General features: G+C 35.7%; 1 protein-coding gene across 1 annotated transcript in view; it reads left to right on the top strand.

The window, feature by feature from the left end:
• Window positions 1-21,659, top strand: part of LOC150103708 (O-acyltransferase like protein-like) — a 151,230-nt gene that overhangs the window by 44,705 nt on the left and 84,866 nt on the right. The window contains exon 3 of the mRNA XM_090397059.1: window positions 8,702-8,792. Coding sequence (XP_090253185.1) covers window positions 8,702-8,792 — 91 coding nt within the window. The remainder of the gene's footprint in view (window positions 1-8,701; window positions 8,793-21,659) is intronic.

Below are 21,659 nucleotides of genomic sequence, written 5' to 3'. Positions count from 1 at the left end.
GGTCTATAACAACATCCCACCAAGTATTTGATTCTATTCACCTCTATCTCACACCATACTGCCTCAAAACCACTGGCCCCATTTTCCCCTTGCATCTCTACCTTGTATGGACATAACTCTTTCTCTATCATCAATAGCACTGTTGCTGGAAATTGTGATTGTACTTTTCACTTACCAGTTTCATGTAGCCATAAGCATAAATAAAGCTCTGCTCATACATTTTTAAATGAGAATAGCGTTAAGTTACTTTTTATTATCTTCTTTTTTAACACACTTCTGCCATTCATGCTATCTGTTCATTTCCTTAATTTTTCCTCAGAATATCATATAAGTGGTTTCTGGTCTTGGATCAACTCTTTGCAAACCCAACTTTCAGAACTTTGAGTTAAAATTGGTTTGAAAACTTCCTTTGGTAGTGTTTTCGCTAATTTCTCTTATTTCATATAAATTTATTAATTTGCTTCTCTGTCTACCTATTTGTTTTTAGTATTTTAATATTTTTGTGGTTACTTATGTATCAAAGCTAAATAACTGAAAGGAAAACTCCACATAGCTTTTAAGGATTAGAGAAAATTGGTTGAGATTTCTGATCTACTGTCCAGACCTCACCTTCATGTGGTGAGGTCTGGACTGAATGCCCTGTTAGTAGGTATCTATCTGGATATTTAAAGGACGAGGATAGTCTGTAATCAATGGTGAAGAACTGGTCTCCTTTTGGGTAAGATCCAGAGGAAGATCAAAATTTAGGTGGATAAATGTAGATGAAATGCTTTAGGAGATTGAAATATAAAATCTATCAGTATTGAAATCCTGACAGAAGAAAAGTTTGGAGGCAAATTTTCGATAGGAAGTTAGCAGTAATGTAAAATTCTTAGTATCTTGTACACCACTTACATATCAGGAATTTAATTATGATGATTTTCCTATTTCATTCCTTAACCAGTTTCTCATAATTAGTTAATATACATCAGATATAATCAATACATATATACATTAATCCAATTTTCAGAGAAACCACATTACAGTAGCTCCCCCCTACCCCCCTTATTTGCAGGAGATACATTGCAAGACTCCTTGCGAATACCTGGAACCACAGATAGTACCAAATCCTATATATATATATATATATATATATATATACACACACTAGGTTTTTCCTATACGTACTTATGATAAAGTTAATTTATAAATTAGGCACAGTAAGAGATTAACAACAAAAACTAATTATAAAATATAACAATTATAACAACATACTGTAATAAAAGTTATCCGAACATGAATGGAATCTTAGCAACCGAAGCATACGTTTTTTTTATTTTTTATTTTTTTGTTATTCTTTAATTATTATTTTATGAAGTTGATAACTTTCACCTTTTTTCACTTAAAAGGAAGCACTTCACAGCTTCTCTTTGGCATATCCAAATTGCCAGCATCACTACTCTTTTCCTTTGGGACCATTATTAAATAAAATAAGGGTTACTGTTGATTTGATAACCGAGAACTACTCAGAACGGTACATAATTTAAAACTTATGAATACTTATTTCTGAAATTTTCCATTTAATATTTTTGGATTGCTACTGAGTGACTAATGGGTGGATACTCTGGACAAGGGGTGATTCACATCCCAGGCAGGACAGCACATGAATTCATTACGTTACTCAGAACGATTCGCAATTTAAAACTTATGAATTCTTCATTACTAAAAGAAAGAGCCATAAGGCCCAATTTCAGTAAATGAAAATTACAAGTGGATACTAGGCCAATATTATTTCAAAGCCACATGTTTGTAGAAACTATGACAGTTTTGCAAGTTCACCAGAGAGCCTACGAGATTACAATCCTCTGCATCCTCGAATTGCCGTAGCTTGCACTTCTGCATACATTCAGCTTTGAAATAATATTGTATATAGTATTCACTTTGCCTATGTAATTATAAATTGTTTATCTCTAGTAGATTTCCAAGGGAGTGGAAAGAGGACAAAACAATATCCGTGGATAAGGGAGGTTCTAAGACTGCAGTAGCAAATTATACACACCCATTCTTAAATTCTCAAAAAGAGAATTTAAGAATGGATGAATGAAGATATGATACTGCATGAGGGTCAACATGGCTTTGTGAGGAGTAGATCATGCCATAGTAGTTTACTAACTTTTTATAATAGAGTAACTGCTGAGTTGGATAAAAGAAATGACTACATGATGATTTTGCTGGACATCGCAGAAGCATTTGATTAAATACCACATGGAACTCTGTTACACAAATTAGAAGGAATGGGGATGGATATGACATTGGTTATGTGGATAAGAGGTATGTGGGGAATTGAACAAAGTTGATGTTAAAAAGGCTGTGGGACTTGATAATATATCTCCACGTATTTCGAAGGAATGTGCCAGGGAGTTGGCATCTACCTTGACATATTTTTTCAATATGAGTCTTGCACTGGGTCGAATTTTAAAGGAGTGGAAGGAGGGCAAGATTCTGGCTCTTCATAAGGGAGGTAATAGAACTCAAGCATCAAATTATAGGCCTATCTGTGTGTCAGATGTTGTGGTTAAGGTCTTGGAGAAGCCGGTGAGAACCAGGATCCAGAATATTGGGTTGGCAACAATGGTATTATCCTTGATGGACAGCATAGATTTGCTAAAGGGAAGTCATAAGGTGATGGCTTCATTGGACAGAGGACAGGGAAAGACAATAGTATACTTAGATTTTGTAAAGGCTTTTGATAGATTACCACATGATAAGTTGATATTCACACTAGAGCAGATGAGGTTGGATATTAGATTAGTGCATTGGATCAGCAACTGGCTATCTGATAGGTATCAGCAAGTTGTGCATGGGGAACAATATCCTGGAAGAAAGTCACTAGTGGTGTGCCTCAGGGGTCCGTTTTAGGGCCATTGCTGTTTAACTTGTATGTTAAAGATATTTGCAAAGATTTGAATGGGGATATTCAGTTGTTTGCAGATGATGCAAAGTTAGGACAAACTATGATGAGTAGAGAAGATGTTGTGGCCTTACAAGAAGACTAAGGTAGTTTCTGATCTCTAGAATGTCAAATATGAGGAAAGGTTGAGAAAACACAATGTACAGAGTCTAGTGGATAGGAAGAAGAGGTCTGATAGAGATCTACAAGTTAGCAAGAGGTTATTATAGGATCAGTGTTATTATTATTATTATTATTATTATTATTACCACGGGCTACTCCAGGAGTCCTTAGACTCATCGAGGGAGGCCCTAAACATCATGTTCACACAGCTGTTCAACATTCTCACAGTATCTATCATACCTTGCCTTGAACTCGCTCACTGTCATAGCACCCACAACAGACTCTGGCAGCTTATTCCACTCATTTACCACTCTAAAAGTAAAGAACCCAGCTCTAACACCCCTGCTAACCACGCTCTTGCCCTGCTTCCATGGGTGTCCCCTAGTTCTCCCACCACCAGTCCTGATCTCAAAAATATCATCTGAATTAATCCTATAGAATCCTTGTGTTGAAGAGATATTACAGAAAATGGTGGGAGATCAGGGGAGATCCAGAGGTCATCCTTTGAAGCTGTAACGAGGGGATGAGGAGGAGAGTGAGAAGAAAGTTTTTTATATGCAGAAATTGTGAATGATTAGAATGTCTTACCTGAGATGGTGGTGTCTGCAGAGAATATGAGTGTGTTTAAGGTGCGGTATGATGAGCTGCGTATATGACAAAAAGATCTCCTAGATGAATTTTTGACTCGATGGGGTCTTAGGATAACACTAATAATAATAATAATAAGATGGTGGCTGCTTGACATTATCAAAAAGTGATATAAGGAGGAGGACTATATACTGAGTCCAATCGAAAGCAGGTGACTAGGGGTGTACTACAAGGTTCGGTTATGCAACCACTACTGTTTAAATTTTACACAAATGATACACCAAATAGTCTGAAAGAGTATACTTGGTTATTTGCTAATGATGCAAAATTAGGTAGAGTAATAGTGAATATTGACGATTTGGAGAGCTTGCAGGATGATTTAAATAAGCTGTCTGTATGGGTGTCAGTTAATGTGGAGAAATGTAAAGTTATGCATCCTGGGTTAAATTGATTACAAGTTTTGTACCACATTAATGGAATTGTACTCCAAGAAATGGTGAAGCTAGTGATTTAGGGGTGGTAGTAGATAGAGCTAAAGTTTAGAAAACATATTGTTAAAGTAGTCCATAAGATTACTTGGCTATTGAAGAATACATTGATTAATATAAGCACGTAATAAACCCAAGAAAGATATTTAATTAGCCAAATAATTTGGCCTGAAAATTGCAGACCATCTTCAGTGGCACTACAAGAACAGTTTTAAAAAATACAAGGTGGAATACTAACAATAGATCATTTAAAAATAGAACAAGCCACGTGATGTTATATCACTAAGTATTAAAGGGAATATTATTAAGCAGAGATATGATTGAAATAAAGATATTAATTTATAATATTAAATGACATAAAATTAATATGAATTAATGAGTTATCCTGATTAGACTTTCCCGGATTTTTGATACAGATATACAGTCATTCCGATTCAGGTTAGGACGATGGAGTAATGCCTCTACGCTTTCTTTGAATAAACATTCAAATTTATAGGGGGATCTGTGTAAGAGGCGAATTTTTGACCAAAGGATGTTGCGCTTAGTTTCAATCCCGTGCTGAGCAAATCCAGATTTTTCAGGTTTGTTGTGATGAATGGAGGATTGATGTTCTTGGATTCTTTTTTCAAGAGAGTGTCCAGTTTGTCCAAAATAGGAGAGATCACAGTTGCAGGGAATTTGATAAACTCCAGGAAGAGACATAGTGGAGTGTTTGTCTTTAGGAGAAGGAAAATGGGAAGATAATTTGTTAATAGGTGAATACGTAGCTGTTAACTCATATTTCTTCAGAATTCTTGAGATAGGTTCTGAAATCCCGGAGGTGTATGGAATTGGAACTCAACATATTGAATCTTTGTTGTTTAGTGGTGGATTATAAGAATCGAGAAGATGTTGTATACTCTTTTCGGAAAAGCCACTAAGTTTCATGTGTTGTTGGATAGTAGAAAGTTCTTTCTGTAGAAAATTAGAAGTAGAACAATTAGTTTTGGCTCTTCTGATTAGGCATTTTATGATTCCTGTTTTTTGATAAGGATGATGGGCTGATTCTTTAAGAATATACCGACCTGTGAACGTTAGTTTCCTGTAAACTGTAGTTGTAAGAGTATTTGAAGGTGACTGGATGAGGAGAATGTCTAAAAATGATAACTGGTTGTTTTTTTCCCATTTCCATAGTAAACTTTATACGATGATGTAAGGAATTGATACTGTTTAAAAAAGAAGGTAAGGAGTCTTTGTTGTGAGGCCATATAGTAAAGATGTCATCTATATATCTTACCCAAAAGGATGGTTGAGGGAAAATAGATGAGAAGAGGACTTTTTCTAGATGTTCTAAATAGAAGTTGGCTAAAGCAGGAGAGATAGAGAGGACTTCCCATGGCCATTTCTTCTACTTGGCTGTAAAATTTGTTTTGACATAAGAAATATCCAGAGTGTATTACAAAATGGAATAGCTTTATAATGACTTCTGGAAAGATGTCAGCCAGTAATTTTAAAGTCTCCTTGAGAGGTACATTGTATATAAAGATTCTATATCAAAACTCACCATAAGATCTGTAGGTTGCAATGAGATATTTTTCAATTTTTCTAAGAAATCTGAGGAGTTTTTAAGAAAGGAACTAGAGTTGCCTATGTGAGATTTCAATAATTTAGCTAGATATTTGGCTATACAGTAAGTAGGAGAATCAAATCTACTATTGGACAAAGAAGAAAGTCAATCTTATGTATTTTAGGAAGACCATAAAATCTAGGAGGTCTTGCAAAATGAGTTTTAAGTCTTTGAATTGTGTCTCTATCTGAACTGATTTCTTCATCTAGGAGAGAATTTAATTTCTTTAGTTGTCTGTTGGTTGGATCAGAATCAATTTCTTGATATGTGGAGCGATCTCGAAGTAAAAGAGAAAGTTTCTTCTGTAATTTGCTGAGTCCATAACTACTGTTGCTTTCCCCATGTCAGCTTTGGTGATAATGAGGTGATTATTTTTTCTCAAGCACTGTAAAGATTTCATTTCAGAAAGAGATATGTTGGAAAGAGAAAGTTTGGCCTTAAGTAGAGAAGAATTGACTTCTAGGTGAAGAGCATCAGCTTTATCACTAGTTAGATGATTGAGATTCCATTCAGTGTTAACTAGGAAATCTAGATATGGTATCTTATTAGGAACAATAGAAAAATCACGCTTTTGACAGGATGAGGGTTTCGCTATCAGTTAGAGGACGTCCGGATATATTGACAATCCAATTATCTGGAGTTTTGAAGGGCTTGAATTGTTTAGAAGAAAGAGCTTCATATTTGCAGTTAAAGATATTCTTAAAGAATTAGCCCATCATCCTTGTCAAAAAACAGGAATCATAAAATGTCTAATCAGAACAGCCAAAACTAATTGTTCTTCTTCTAATTTTCTACAGAAAGAACTTTCTACTATCCAACAACACATGAAACTTAGTGGCTTTTCCGAAAAGAGTACACAACATCTTCTCGATTCTTATAATCCACCACTAAACAACAAAGATTCAATACGTCGAGTTCCAATTCCATACATCTCCGGGATTTCAGAACCTATCTCAAGAATTCTGAAGAAATATGAGTTAACAGCTACGTATTCACCTATTAACAAATTATCTTCCCATTTTCCTTCTCCTAAAGACAAACGCTCAACTATGTCTCTTCCTGGAGTTTATCAAATTTCCTGCAACTGTGATCTCTTCTATTTTGGACAAACTGGACGCTCTCTAGAAAAAAGGATCCAAGAACATCAATCCTCCATTCATCACATCAAACCTGAAAATCTGTATTGGCTCAGCATGGGATTGAAACTAGCCACAACATCCTTTGGTCAAAAATTCGCCTCTTACACAGATCCTGCTATAAATTTGAGTGTTTATTCAAAGAAAGCGTAGAGGCATTACTCCATCATCCTAACCTGAATCGGAATGACTGTATATCTGTATCAAAAATCTGGGGAAGTCTAATCAGGATAACTCATTAATTCATATTAATTTTGTTATTTAATGTTATTAATTAATATCTTTATTTCAATCATGTCTCTGCTTAATAATATTCCCGGTGATATAACATCATGCTGCTTGTTGTATTTTTAAATGATCTATTGTTAGTATTCCACCTTGTATTTTTTAAAACTGCTCTTGTAGTGCCACTGAAGATGGTCTGCAATTTTCAGACCGAAATATTTGGCTAATTAAATATCTCTCTCTCTCTCTTGTGTTTACGTGCTTATATTATTCAATCTTTATGTCACAAGTCTCCTTAAAATATTGAAGAATACATTAACATGTGGAGGTAAGGAATTAGTTTTAAAAATTATGGGAACAACTAATTGTTTCCATAATTTTTACAATGAATTATGATCATCGTTTAACAATGAAGGATAAAGATAAGGCAGTTATTCCTCTTTATAATGCCTTAATGCATCCACATATGGATTACGGTGCTCAGGTCTGGTCTCCTGGGCTTCTTAGGGATGAGGAAGCAGTGGAAAGGATTCAGAGGTGAGTGACCAAAATGGTTAGTGGACTGTGAAATGTTCCCTATGAGGATAAATTGAGGGTGTGTGTGTGTGTGTGTGTGTGTGTGGATTGCAGAAGTTGGTTGATAGTAGAAAAAGAGGAAATATGATAGAAATATTTAAGTTACTTAAAGGTTTTATAAGATTGATGCTGGGGAAATGTTTGCTAGAAGGACCAGAACAAGGGTCATCACTGGAAGTTGAATAAAGCTGTAGTTAGTAAGATGTGAGGTCTAGCTTTTTCACTTGATGAGTTGTGAATAAGTGGAATGGGTTTGCTAGAGTCAGTTGTGAGTGCTTTATCTGTTAATGATTCAAGGAGTAGTATGATAGATTTCGTCTCCCACAATGAGACTTCGGACTCCATGGAGGTGCTTGTTCAATAATAATAATATCAACTATAAATAGTAGTCATCAAAAACATCAGTAATCAAGTTTAAGTTAATTTATCTTGCTTAAAAATGAAATATAAAATAGTGCACTTTTGCAATTTGTTTGGTATGTTGAAATTCTTGTGAGTTCTAGTATAGCGTCTAATTTTAAGATGATACTTGATTAATTTCAGTTTCACTCTTCTCTACTAGTTTCAAGTACCTTTTTTGTGCATACCTGTGGAAGAGTTTGTTAGATATCAGTTAAATGCCCAGAGACCTTTACTTTGTCAAAACTCTTGGTTTTAGAACTTTGATATAGTAAGCATCTCTTCTCCTCTAACTGATATGTAACAAACTCTGTTGAAGAAGTGTACAAAAATGTATATGAAACTAGCAGAGAAGTGTGAAACTAATAAAGTTTTATCTTCAAATTATGTGGTATTTATACTGGAACTGGCAATAATTATAAAATATTAAAAAAAATTTACAAAGTTTATATAATTCACTTACAAAGAGTTATTTCAGATTGATATAAATTTCTTTTAACTATATATATAGCATAGTTGAAGAGAGAAGGAAATTCCTACAAGTACTGAGATAAGTTTTGTTTAACAGAAACAGTTAAATACATTTTTGATTCCACAGCTTATTTAATGGTTTTTTTAAATTGTGTTTCAGACTCTCCCAATTAAACTTGGAATTTGTGTACCAGATACTTGTGATATAGCTGCTGCGTATTATGAAATTACACAATCACTTAATATAACAGGTAAATAATCAATGACATTCATAATTTGTTTCCTTTCCTTATCATAGATATGATTGATTCATTTAAAGTTCTAGTCATTGTTCAGAAAATGTTTGTCAGTTATTTTTTTTTACATACAATATTTTTCTCTTTGAATTGAATATTTTACTTAATGACAAAAATAACTTATTATTATTATTAAGAGACACGTCCACACAGTAAGGATTCATCGAAGGAGGCTGCAAACAATCTGCACTAGCTGTCATACTTTTTCTTGAATTCATTCATGCTACTTGCACACACAACATCCATTGTTAGTCTCCAATGGATGTTGTTCCAAAAGAAAATCTAGTTCTTGCAACCTTTATTGACACCATTCATTCTTAACTTCTAAGGTTGTTGTCTTCTTATCCTTTCCCCACCTTCCATAAAATGAAAATTCCATTTATTTGTATCCTGTATTATTCTTTCAAAGATTTATAAGTCTCGATCATATCACCTCACTCCCGTTTTTCCTGTTGCTAATGTCTACAGGTTACAAATTCTCAGTCTGTCTGTCTTCATAATTTGGGACTGTTATTGTTTAATTTGTATGTTAATGGCATCGTGACAGGCTTAACTTGAGATGTGCAGCTGTTTGCCAATGATGCAAAGTTGGGAAGGGCTATGAGAAGTAAAGACATTGGACCTTGCAGGAGGATCTGAATAGATTTTGGAGTGGGCTAATGATTGGAGCTAACCCTTTTTTTTATATTGCAAAGTGCAAGGTCTTGAAAATTTTGTAGACAAGGTTAGGATGCAGAGTATTAATGGAGAAATTTTTAAGGAGGTGGAGGAGGTGAGAGATCTGGAATTAATGATGGACAGAGACTTGAAGAGTTTAGGGGTCACATTGTTCAATTTGCATGAGCATCCCAACAAATTATGGCAATAATGAGGAGAACATTGATGCAGAAGCAAAGAAGTTATGGTTCCCTTGTATAAGGCTTTGATCAGGCCACATATGAACTACTGTGCACAGATTTGGTTACCTGGTTTTCAGGGAGGGGGAAATGAGGATGTATTAGAGAAGAAGGTTTACTAAGTTAGTGTCATGTCTAGGAAATGTCAGATACAAGGAGAGATTGAGAATATACAACTTACTGAGCCTTGTGAATAGAAGAAGAAAAGGGGATATGATTGTGACATAAGTTGGTGAGGGGGTTGTTACCAATTAATGTGAAGAGGGAAGCTTCCCTCTACTCTATGAATTCATAGAGTAGAGGGAAGCAGGAGTAAAACTACAGGCCACCCATGGAGGATGTATAAGGAGGGTATGAAGCACGTTCTTTGCATTGGTGAGTGGAATGCATTGCCTGAAAGTGTGGTGAGTGTGGAAACACTAAATGGGATTCAAGACATGGCCTGATGATTTTTTGGCATGAGAGAGTATAGACTTTCCGTGATGAGTCCTTTGACTCCATGGAGATCAGATAATACTAATAATAATCAGTATTCCACAATCCTTATATCATTTTAACACTCCTTTGCACTCTCTCCAGTGTATCAGAATCATCATGGAAACCAGGAGATCAGAACTGTGTACAGTAGTACAAATGAGTTCTTATCAAGGCCTTGTACACAGGCAAAAATAACTTATCTTTATATGTCAAGATTTGTTTCAGCATAGCAATTTTCCTTGGAGTTATATTTGCAATCTTTGCTATATGGCCCTCGAACTTCAACTCCCTGCCTACCAAAGCTCCAAAATCTCTAGCCTGATCAGTTTCTTCTGGCATTCACCAATATAAAAAAAAAGACATTCGATATCTAATTACGCCAAAGTACATCGTTTTACATTTATTAACATTGAACTAATAGCCATTTTCCATGTGAAATACTCCAATATTCAATTGCAGTATTCCACATGGAGTAAAATCCTCTAGTGTTCGTTATGCAATTCATCCCATTTGCATTCTTGATTATCCTGCCTATCTCTGCATCATCCACAAATTGCTGAAGCATGCCTTTCAAATCAAATCCGTCGCATATTGAATAATAATGGACCAATGACTGATCCTTGTGGAACACCACTGGTTAGTTTAAATCTTGCTGCCCCCCCCCCATTACCACTATTTGATGTCTGTCAGTCAGTTGTCCTCTTATCCATACTAGTATTTTATAATCCAATCCCATAATGTCAAAAGGTTTAGTTAAATCCAAAAGTATCATGGTGTATCCATTCCCCTTGTCTAATGCAATAGTAACATTATTATAGAATGTGAGCAAGCTGCTCAAGCATAACCTTCCTTTACTAAATCCATGCTGTTCATTCTCTGTCAACCTATTTCTGAATGTGAGCCCTAACAACTTTTCCAAAACCCACCATCACTCCAGAGATACTGATTGATCAATAGTTGGATGCCTTTGCACAACCTTGTGCAAATGGGATTACCATACATTCTTTCCACTCCTGTAGAATCTTCCCTATTCTGAAACTCAAATTATATAGTCTGGTTAAAGGAATAGTGATTTCAGCTGAACACTCAGGTTGATAGTATTTTCCAATGTGATCACTTTTTTGTTGAACAGTTTCTTCTGTAACTATCACCAACACATCATCTTCATTCAGTAGAGTTATTTTTCCATACTCATTCTTTCTTTTACTTGTAGCATAACAATAGAATTCTTTAACTTGTAGAGCCAGTTTCTTTCCATACAACAGTTGTGAGTTTTCTGGTCTCCTTATAATTTTCATAACTGACATCATCCTTATGAATTTGGTATTCTTTCTACATCATCAACCTTGCATACTCCTCAGGCAGTTATTACCTTCTGCTTTGTAGTTCAGAATGTAATAACCTTTTCTGAATGGAACATTCATAACCTTACCCATTTCCCAAGTTAGTGCCATATAATCACTGTCACCAACTGGAGACAGAATAGTTACCTGTTTAACTCTGACACTATAATCAGATCTAACACTCATTGATCTCAAGTTTCTTCTGTCACATGCTGCTTGAGGAAATTGTCTCAATAAATTCATTTCCATTCTTCACAAATGATTTTACTAATGCTTAGTCAATGATTAGATAATTCAAGTCCCCCCATTATGATTTCTTTTTTGCACCATTCTTGATTATGTGATGCATTTCTTTGTCACTACCAACCAATATCAGGTTTGTAACAACAGCCCACTATGTATTTGATCTTGTTAGACTCTGCCTTACACCAGACGGCTTGAAATTCACTGCCACATGAAAAATTGTTACTAGTATTACAGTATTGGTCTCTCAATGCTTACTAGATTCAGTTCATCCAGTATCATTAGCAACATCCTCTCTTCTCTCCTATCCAATCTTATCTAGCCTTCTTAAAAATACTGTATCCTTTACTACACTCAATACCAGTTAGTATTTCTGTTTTTGATAGCCAGGTCTCACTAATGTTTACACTCTGAGGTCTCAGCATACTGGCAAAGGAAACAAACTCTACCCCTTTGTTTCTGATACTCCTAGCATTTGTGTACAGACATAAAAAGTTACCTGTATACTCTTTGATGCAGAGTGCATGATACAGTTGGACCAACTGCAGATCTCTGTTCTTATCTAGTGCCTTATTTATTCAGACATCCTTGCACGTGCATGATAGGTTCAAACCAGATGAACATCATTCTGTCTTCATGATCATTTCCATAATAATGCTAATTCTCTCATTTGCACAGTTACCTAACATTGTCACTCTTACACACATTCTCATCATTCCTCCCATTATAATTTAGTTTCCTTGACTCTCTGTGTTAGGTCTCATACCAGTTATTAGTTTTTCATGACTCCTGATACCAAATGCATTCAGGTGTAGGCCATCCCTCTTATACAAATCTAATCTTCTCTCAAACTCACTCCACACATCCAAAAGGCTTGCATACATTCTTTCTACACAGCCTATGCATTGAATCATTTGCCATCATAGGTAGGCCTTCTTCTTAATTCATTTTTATCATATCAAGGTAGTATACTTACTATTTCACTTTTTTAGTCTACACTCTTGCCTCTTCCACCAATCCTTTCATGTCCTCTCGCATACTGAACTTATCACCAGTTAAGTCGTTTTTATATACTGCTACAGTTACAATCTCATTTACTTTTACTTTCCTTTTTTGAATTATATGTGCTATATTTTTAAATTTAGTTGCTGGAAAACTTGATGTTATAACCCACTTATCAACATCATGTTTTTTGATAGAGTCGCCATGCCAAATAACATCCTTCTTTTTACAAAAACATTACTTACCTGATTCGGTGGTTTGTTGTTTCTTATTTTGCTGCTTAATTTCATTTTCTCCCCTTGTTTCATCTCTTGACTTTCTGTAATTCCTCTGATAATCTGCTTTAATTTCGCTATTTTGGGGATTATATACTACAACACACTAACCTTTTAAGTGAAAAACACAAGAACACAGATAAAACCACTTTTACATGAGCTCTAAAATATTCCCCTGGTTTCATACTTTTGTTCATATTGGTCATATTGTCATGCTTTTGCATCAGTTATTCAGATTAGCTAAACAGTCTTGAAGACTTGGACTGGATTTATTTAGGCACATAAAACTATGTGTATAAAATAAATAGTTGTAATATCTTCAGTATTAGATTTGATATCATTTACTTTCATAATGTGATTCATGTAGATGACAGTGGAGATAATGTGCATTGTTGTCACACACCTGATATTTAATACATCAAGCCATATTCTGTACGTCCTTCATCAACTTTATACTGTTGATTTACAACTTAAATAAAGGCTATATATATTGCTTCTGTATATTGTCTCATTTGTACAGTATAATTATGAGAATAAAAAAAAAAAGTAGGACTTTTTGTTCTCCACAAATTTTCTTATCCATTTTGCAAGTATGCTTACATAAATTTTGATTCTTTAGAGAAACTTGTGACATTAAGATTATAACATATAGACATGTTTTCACAAGAATATTATATTTTAATTTGCCAAATATTTCAGTCAGAAAATAACAGACTATCTTCAGTGGCTACATAGGAACAGTTTTTAACAAGGTGGAATACCAACAATTGATCATTCAAAAGTAGAACGAGCTGCATGATGTTATATCGCTAAACATTAAAGAGAGGAAAACATTTTTTATCAGAGTGATGATTAAATTAAAGATATTAATTCACAAATTCATATAATAATCTTAATTTATAAATAACATTAGACCAATGTAAGAATTAAAAGTCTTAATTTAAAAAAAAATAAAAAATTATATATTTATTAATGTGTTATCCTGATTAAACTTTCCCATATTTTTGATAAAGATATACAGTCATTTTGATTCAAGTTAGGGTGTTGAAGTAAGGCCACAGCACTTTCTTTAAATAGACGTTAAAATTTATAGCGACACCTATGTAGGAGACGAGTCTTGGACCAGAGGATGTTGTGGCTTGTCTCTATTCTGTGCTGAGCCAATCCAGACTTATCTGATTTGATGTGCTGAATGTATGATTGATGTTCTTGTAACATCTCATTACAACCTACTGATCTTATGGTGAGCTTCGATGTGGAATCCCTAAATACTAATGTACCTCTCAAAGAAACTTTACAATTACTTACTGACATCTTCACACAAGCCATTATAAAATTATTTGATTTCGTGATGCATTCTGGATATTTCTTATGTCAAAACAAATTCTACAACCGAGTGGAAGGAACAGCCATGGGAAGTCCACTTTCACTTGCTCTAACCAACTTTTATTTGGAACATCTAGAAGACGTCCTGTTCTCATCTATATTCCCTCAATCATCCTTTTAGATGAGATATATAGACAACATCTTTTCAGTATGGCCTCATAACAGAGATTCTTTACCTTCCTTTTTAGCCAGAATCAATTCCTTACATCCTCTTATTAAGTTTACCATGGAGATCGAAAAAGACAACAAGTTATCCTTTTTAGACGTCCTCCTCATCCGTTCACCTTCAGGCATCCTAACAACAGTTTACAGAAACCCACTTTCACTGGACGTTATATTTTCAAACAATCTGCTCATCATCCATATCAAAAAACAGGAATCATAAAATGTTTAATCTGACGAGCCAGAACTAATTGTTCAACTCCTCATGAATTACAGAAAGAACTTTCAACTATCAAACCACACAAAATTAAATGGCTTCTCCAAAAGAGTACACAATATCTGTTCGCTTTTTAGAAGCCAATCCAAAACAACAAAGATTCAATACGTAGAGTTTCAATTCCTTATATTTCTGGAATTTCAGTACCAATTTCAAGAATTCTGAAGAAATATGATTTAACAGTCACTTATATACCTATCAACAAAATATCCACCTATTTTACCTCTTCTGAAGATAAATGCTCAACTATGTCTCTGCCTGGTGTGTATCAAGTTCCTTGTAACTGCAATCTATCCTACTTTGGACAAACAGGACGTTCTATAGAAAAAATAATTCAAGAACATCAATCATACATTCAGCGCAACAAGTCCGATAAGTCTGGATTGGCTCAATATGGAATAGAGACAAGCCACAACATCCTCTGGTCCAAGACTCGCCTCCTACATAGGTGTTGCTATAAATTTGAACGTTTAATCAGGGTAACACATTAGTGTGTGTATATATATATATTTATTTTTTTTTTTTTTAAATTAAGACTTTTAATTCTTACATTAGTCAAATGTTATTTATAAATTAAGATTATTATATGAATTTGTGAATTAATATCTTTAATTTAATCATTACTCTGATAAAAAAAAATGTTTTCCTCTCTTTAATGCTTAGCGATATAACATCGTTCTACTTTTGAATGATCAATTGTTGGTATTCCACCTTGTTAAAAACTGTTCCTATGTAGCCACTGAAGATGGTCTGTTATTTTCAGACTGAAATATTTAGCAAATTAAAATATAATATTCTTGTGAAAACGTGTCTATATGTTATAATTAAATAAATTTTACCATGAAGACTCAGTGGAAAGATTCATCTGTAATTCTCAAGTTGTTTCATCTCCCTCTCATCTTCTTTTTAAAGACAGGTTATTAATAGGCTTTATGATAACAACTTCTGAATTATGTTTGAAAGCTTCTGTAAAAGTTTTATACTTTCATATTTAAGCATTTCTGGTTCAGTAACTTTTCTAGCTGTGACATTTCTTGTTTATTATTATTAATTTCCTGACATGGAAACTTACTTATCATGGGGGGCCAATACTATAAAACACATGTATGGAGACTCGTTAGTACGAGGTGTGTTAGTAGAGGATTTGACAAAATCGTACCAACCTGGTGTGACCATAAAGGATGTAACTGAGTCTATTAGAGAGCAAAAGGAAAGGGTGAAAGAAATGATTGTTGTGGCAGGTACGAATGATTTGAAAGGAGATAAAATGGAAATGACAGAAGACCTGAATGAATTGTTTGAGGTAGCAAAAGAAAAGAGTGAGAGAGTTAGAATGATTAGTCTTTTGCCACGGTATGACAGTGAAATGTTTAAAAGGAGGGCCATAATTGCGAATGACTTTATGCATGAGTTATGTATGACGAGTGGTGTGGAATTTGTGGATGTGTGGAGTGAGTTCGATGGACGAAAGGATCTGTATAAGATGGATGGCTTGCATTTGAATGGTTACGGTGTGAGAACACTTGACAAAGTGTTGCTGAATGTAGTGGATGTGCAAATTCAGGGAAACTAGATTTGTTAAGGGGGGAGTAGATATACAGTCCTTAGGGAGGCAGTTGAATGTAAGAATGAATATAATATGCCAGAGCAAATAAGGACAACAAATCAGAGTGAAATATAAGGCATCAAGGTAGGGTTGGGGCTAATGGGGGTCTTAAATTCATGTACACTAATGCTAGGAGTATTAGGAACAAGAAGGAAGAGTTTTTGGCCATGGTTGGCACTTCCAGACCACAGGTTATTGGTATTAGTGAAACATGGCTGACTGTAGATGATATAGCTAGTGGGATTGAATGTGATGGGTATAGTGTGTTCAGGAATGACAGGGAGGATAAAATGGGTGGAGGAGTATTATTGATGATAGCTGATGAGCTACAGCCAAGGAGAATAGAAGTTGAATTGCAGGATAGAGAAAAGAGCACATTTGAGGCCATTTGTTGTGAGATTGTGGCTAGCAGAACTAAATATACAATTGGGTGTTGCTATAGACCAGGTGATGGAAAAGATGGTGGTGACAGTATTCACAAGCAAACAGAAGAAATGAGTGGAAGGAGGGTGATTATCATGGGAGATTTCAACTATGGTCGCATTGATTGGAGTGAGGAGAGGACACACTGGAGGAAGGAATTGGATTTTATGCGGTTATTAAGGGATAACTATCTGTGACAGCATGTAATGGAAAATACTAGGGGTCAGAGAGTGCTTGACCTAGTAATTACATCTGAGGATTTGGCTGTAACAAATATGACCACATTGCCACCAATCGCTGAGAGTGATCATAGGGTCTTGACTTGGGAGGTGGCTAAAGGTGTAAAATTTTCAATTAAGACAGGGTACATGTGGAATTATCAGGCTAGAAAGTATAACAAGCTTAGGAGTTTGATTGGTTCAGTGCCATGGCATGTACAACTGCAAGGACTTGAAGTTGATAGTGCATGGGAGGTAGTTAAGAAGTGCTTGCATGAAGCAATGGCTGACTGTATACCTAGAGTCCGAATAATAAATCAAGTAGGGGTTAAATGGATGAATAACACCATTAAGCTTGAGCTGCAAAAAAAGAAACAACTATGGAGGGAATTTAAGGAGAAAGGTGACTGGTAGGCACATGAACGGTATAAGGCGCAGGCCAGGAGGGTGACGAGTGCGGTAAGAAAAGCAAATAAAGATTACGAAAGAACATTGGCCATGCAGGCTAAAGAGAATCCTAAACAGTTTTTTAGATATGTAGCAAGTAAAAGGAAAAATGTACATGGCAGAATGATTTTAAAGAATGCCGATGGTAGGGAGGTAACTGAATCAGTTGATATAGTTGAGTTACTGAGTGAGCACTTTGCAAGAGTATATCATCCATGTGGTGACATTGCAGAAATGAATAAACCAGTAGATTGTACAGGAATTGTGGTGAATGAAGTGGAGGTGAGTAGTCTATTACATAACCTCAATGTCAATACATCTGTGGCATTGGATGGTATACCAGCTCGTGTTGTACGAGAAGCAGCTAAAGAATTGTCAGTACCCTTGACCATTTTGTTTAATTTGAGTCTCGGGTCTGGGTTAGTTCCAAGGGGGTAGAAAGAGGGGGAAAATAGTTCCACTGCATAAATGTGGTTCCAAGACTGTTGTTGTAAATTACTGACCGATTAGTATATCAGGAATCATTGTCAAGGTCCTAGAGAAATTAGTCAAGAAAAGAATACAGGATTGGATAGATGAAAATGAGATATTGTATGGGGGACAACATGGTTTTGTAAAGGGTAGATCATGTCTCAGTAACTTGCTCACGTTTTATAACACAGTGATGGCTGAACTGGATAGGGGTAATGGGTTTACAGTGATACTATTGGACCTTGCCAAGGCCTTTGATAGGATACAACATGGAACCCTAATCAGTAAACTGGAGCAGATTGGGATAGATATAGGGTTGGTGAGATAGATAGGAGGGTGGTTGAAGGAGAGATACCAGAGACTGGTTTATTCAGGAGTGGAGTCTAAAAGACGGCTTGTGACTAGTGGAGTGCCGCCGGGCTCTGTTCTTGGACCACTGCTTTTCAATTTGTTCATCAATGATATAGGAAACGATTTGAGAGGAAGTGTTCACTTGTTTGCTGATGATGTAAAGTTGGGTAGAGCAATTGTTAGTGTACAGGATGATTTGGATAGTTTGGAGGACTGGGCTAGGAAAAATGGATGTCAATTTAATGTGGCAAAGTGTAAGGTTATGCATTTTGAGGTGAAAAGAATAGCAGCAGTATATCACATTGGTGGAACCACACTCCAGGAGATTGACGAGGCCAGGGATTTGGGAGTGTTGGTAGATAGGGAATTGAAGTTTAGGGAGCACATTGCAAAAGTGGCTAAATCAGCTCATCAAATCGCTTGGCTTCTGAAAAATACTTTAACAAGCAGAGACAAACAAGTTATTGTTCCTCTGTATCGAGCCTTGATAAGACCTCATCTGGACTGCTGTGCCCAGTTATGGGCACCAGGGTTTCTTTGTGATGGGGAGGAAGTGGAGAGGATCCAGAGACGAGTGACCAAGATGATAGCAGGTCTGTGGAATGAACCTTATGAGAATAGGTTGAAGATTTGTGGGTTGCAGAAATTGGACGATAGACGAAGGAGGGGGTGATATGATTGAGCCATTACTGAAGGGTTTCTATAAGATTGATCCAGAAGATAATTTTGAAAATATGACTGGTGGTGGGAGGACTAGGGGCCATGCATGGAAGCTGGGCAAGAGCATGGTTGACAAGGGTGTTAGTGCTAGGTTTTTTACTTGGAGAGTGGTGAATGAGTGGAATAAGCTTCCAGAGTCTGTTGTGGGTGCTACGACCGTGAATGAGTTCAAGGCAAGGTATGATAGACACTGTGTGAATGTCGAATAGTTGTTCTTGACATGATGTTAGGGCCTCCCTCGATGAGTCTGTCGACTCCTTGGAGTTGCCCGGAACAATAATAATAATAACATAAGCTATCATACCACTCTTCAAACTCATCCACTGTTTGCACTTTTACCATCCTTTCAGGCAATGCATTCCATAACTTCTACTTCTCTTCATGCAAAAAAAACTTATTTCTTGCCCTCTTACTCACTACTTTTTTTTGCATGTACCAGGGATGGACCCTTTCCCCTCCCCTCTCTAGCAGTGGTGCACCCAGTGGGGGGGTGAGGCCCTTTTCCCCAAAGAAAAAGGAAAAAAAACATTAGAAAATTTTCCAAAAATCTTTTCCTAAAAATTCATTTTTTAAAATTTATGTTGTGTCGTGTCTTCTATTTCTATACTACTTATGAATTAGCGATCATTGCAGATGTTCAGTCATAGGTCATATGCGATGTGTAGTGTGTATTCTCAAATTGTCTACTCAACTCAGGTTCCCCTCTCCCAAGATTAGATCCTGAGTGCACTATTGCTCTCCAGTATCACTTGTCTTATATTTTGGTCTTCTACAGATCTTTGTAGGGCTTTTCCTGTCAAGCTTGATATTATTTGCTTTTATAATATGATCCATAGAGATGATGAATAATGCTAGATTTCTATATTCAAAAGCTTTATACAATGGAACACCACTCTTATATCTTGTGGTTAATTTTTGTAGATAAGCTTATAAGTTGGTTAGACATAGCTTCTAATTTTTTAGGAAATGACAATGCAAACTAGATTTAATTCTAAAAATTTTAATTAATAACTACCTATATTTTTGCAATGTTACATTTCCATCTTCAGGGATCACAAAATAATGATATGTGAATGCAGGCACTCACACTGAGCAAATGAGGCTGAAGAAAGGCAACAGAAGTTGGTCCTAGAGTCCTAAACGGTGCCCCCTTGTGGGCTAAATTGGATTGTCTTGCTGACGATCTTAGAATGTTTGCTTCCCAAATGTGGTGCCATCTAATGTACTCAAATTTTGTGGTTAATGATTTTCTCTGAATTGGAGTCAGTTCAGTTTTCACAATCTTTGCAATGCAGCTTCTAAACTTCAGATTTCTGTCCACAAATTCCTTGCTTCTTCTACTTCTTCCAGTATGACTCATCCAAGTCAGTATGAAATATCTCATCTGTAGATTCCAAATTTCTAAACCTTTCATTTAGTTGCATTAAATTGATATCCCCTTTCATTCCCCCCCCCCTTCCCAGCTTAATTATTGTATTGTAAAAGGCAACCAGATTACTAAATAAGAGTGTCCCTTAACACATCCATGGCCTGCATAAATATTATTGCCCTTATCTGCCCAGTTGTATATATGAGTTCTTATCAATTTCTCCAAAATCTTAACAACCACAGGAGAAATACAAACTGGCCCATAGTTTAATGCTGCCACTCTAAAAATACTCTTATATAATGGTGCTATCTTATCATGCTTCCACTCTCCAGTAACTTGCCCCATTACAAGACTTTCACTAAACAGCCAAGTTAATGACATAGTCAATTCCACCGTACACTTCCTTAAAATACTGTACATGATGAAATTCCATCTAGTCCCTATGCCTTACTGACATTGAGCATATTCATTATCTGGATATATCCTCTTCATTCACCTTGAATGCTTCACTCCTCCTTATCTCTCAAAGAATAAGCCTGCTTTACCAGGATTGAACACTAATAAAGTAATCATAAAAGTAGCTTAAATATGTATCTGCCTTGGTGACTCAAGTCTTATCTCCATCCAGCAGGGTAATCTGTCACAATAATTTTTCTTCCTACTAGCCATATAGCAAAAAAAATTCCTTGGGTTGTCCTCCATGGATTGCAGTGCAAGTTCCTCTCATATTCTAATTTTTCTGTACTTACTATACCAATCATCTTCCCAGCTTGTGCCTTATATTCCTAATGCAACTATTCTGAACCTCTCTCTCTCTTTATATTTCTTTAATTTTTCTACTTATCCATTTGACTTCAAATCACTTTATCTTTTGCACTCAAAGTGTACACATCTGTCATTGCTGTCAGCAGATTTTTCTTAAGTATCTCCCAAGCACTACTGACCTCTCTTCCTTTAAATTCTTTCATCTATTGTACTTTTCCAAGCTGGATTCTAAGTATATAATAGATGCCTGCCTTATAATTCCACATAATTCTTTCTGCATCAATACTTCCTGGGATTGCTCTCCAGTCATCCCTGCAATAGACCATAAGACCACATTGAATTAAGAAGATGGAACCATTTAAAAAACAAAACTTCTCATAACAAAAATAGA

Source organism: Typopeltis vanoorti, chromosome 8 (assembly GCF_054136105.1).
Source record: "Typopeltis vanoorti isolate ZY-2024b chromosome 8, IOZ_Tvanoo_1.0, whole genome shotgun sequence".
NCBI lineage: Eukaryota > Metazoa > Arthropoda > Arachnida > Uropygi > Thelyphonidae > Typopeltis > Typopeltis vanoorti.
This window is presented reverse-complemented; position numbering and strand designations above follow the sequence as displayed.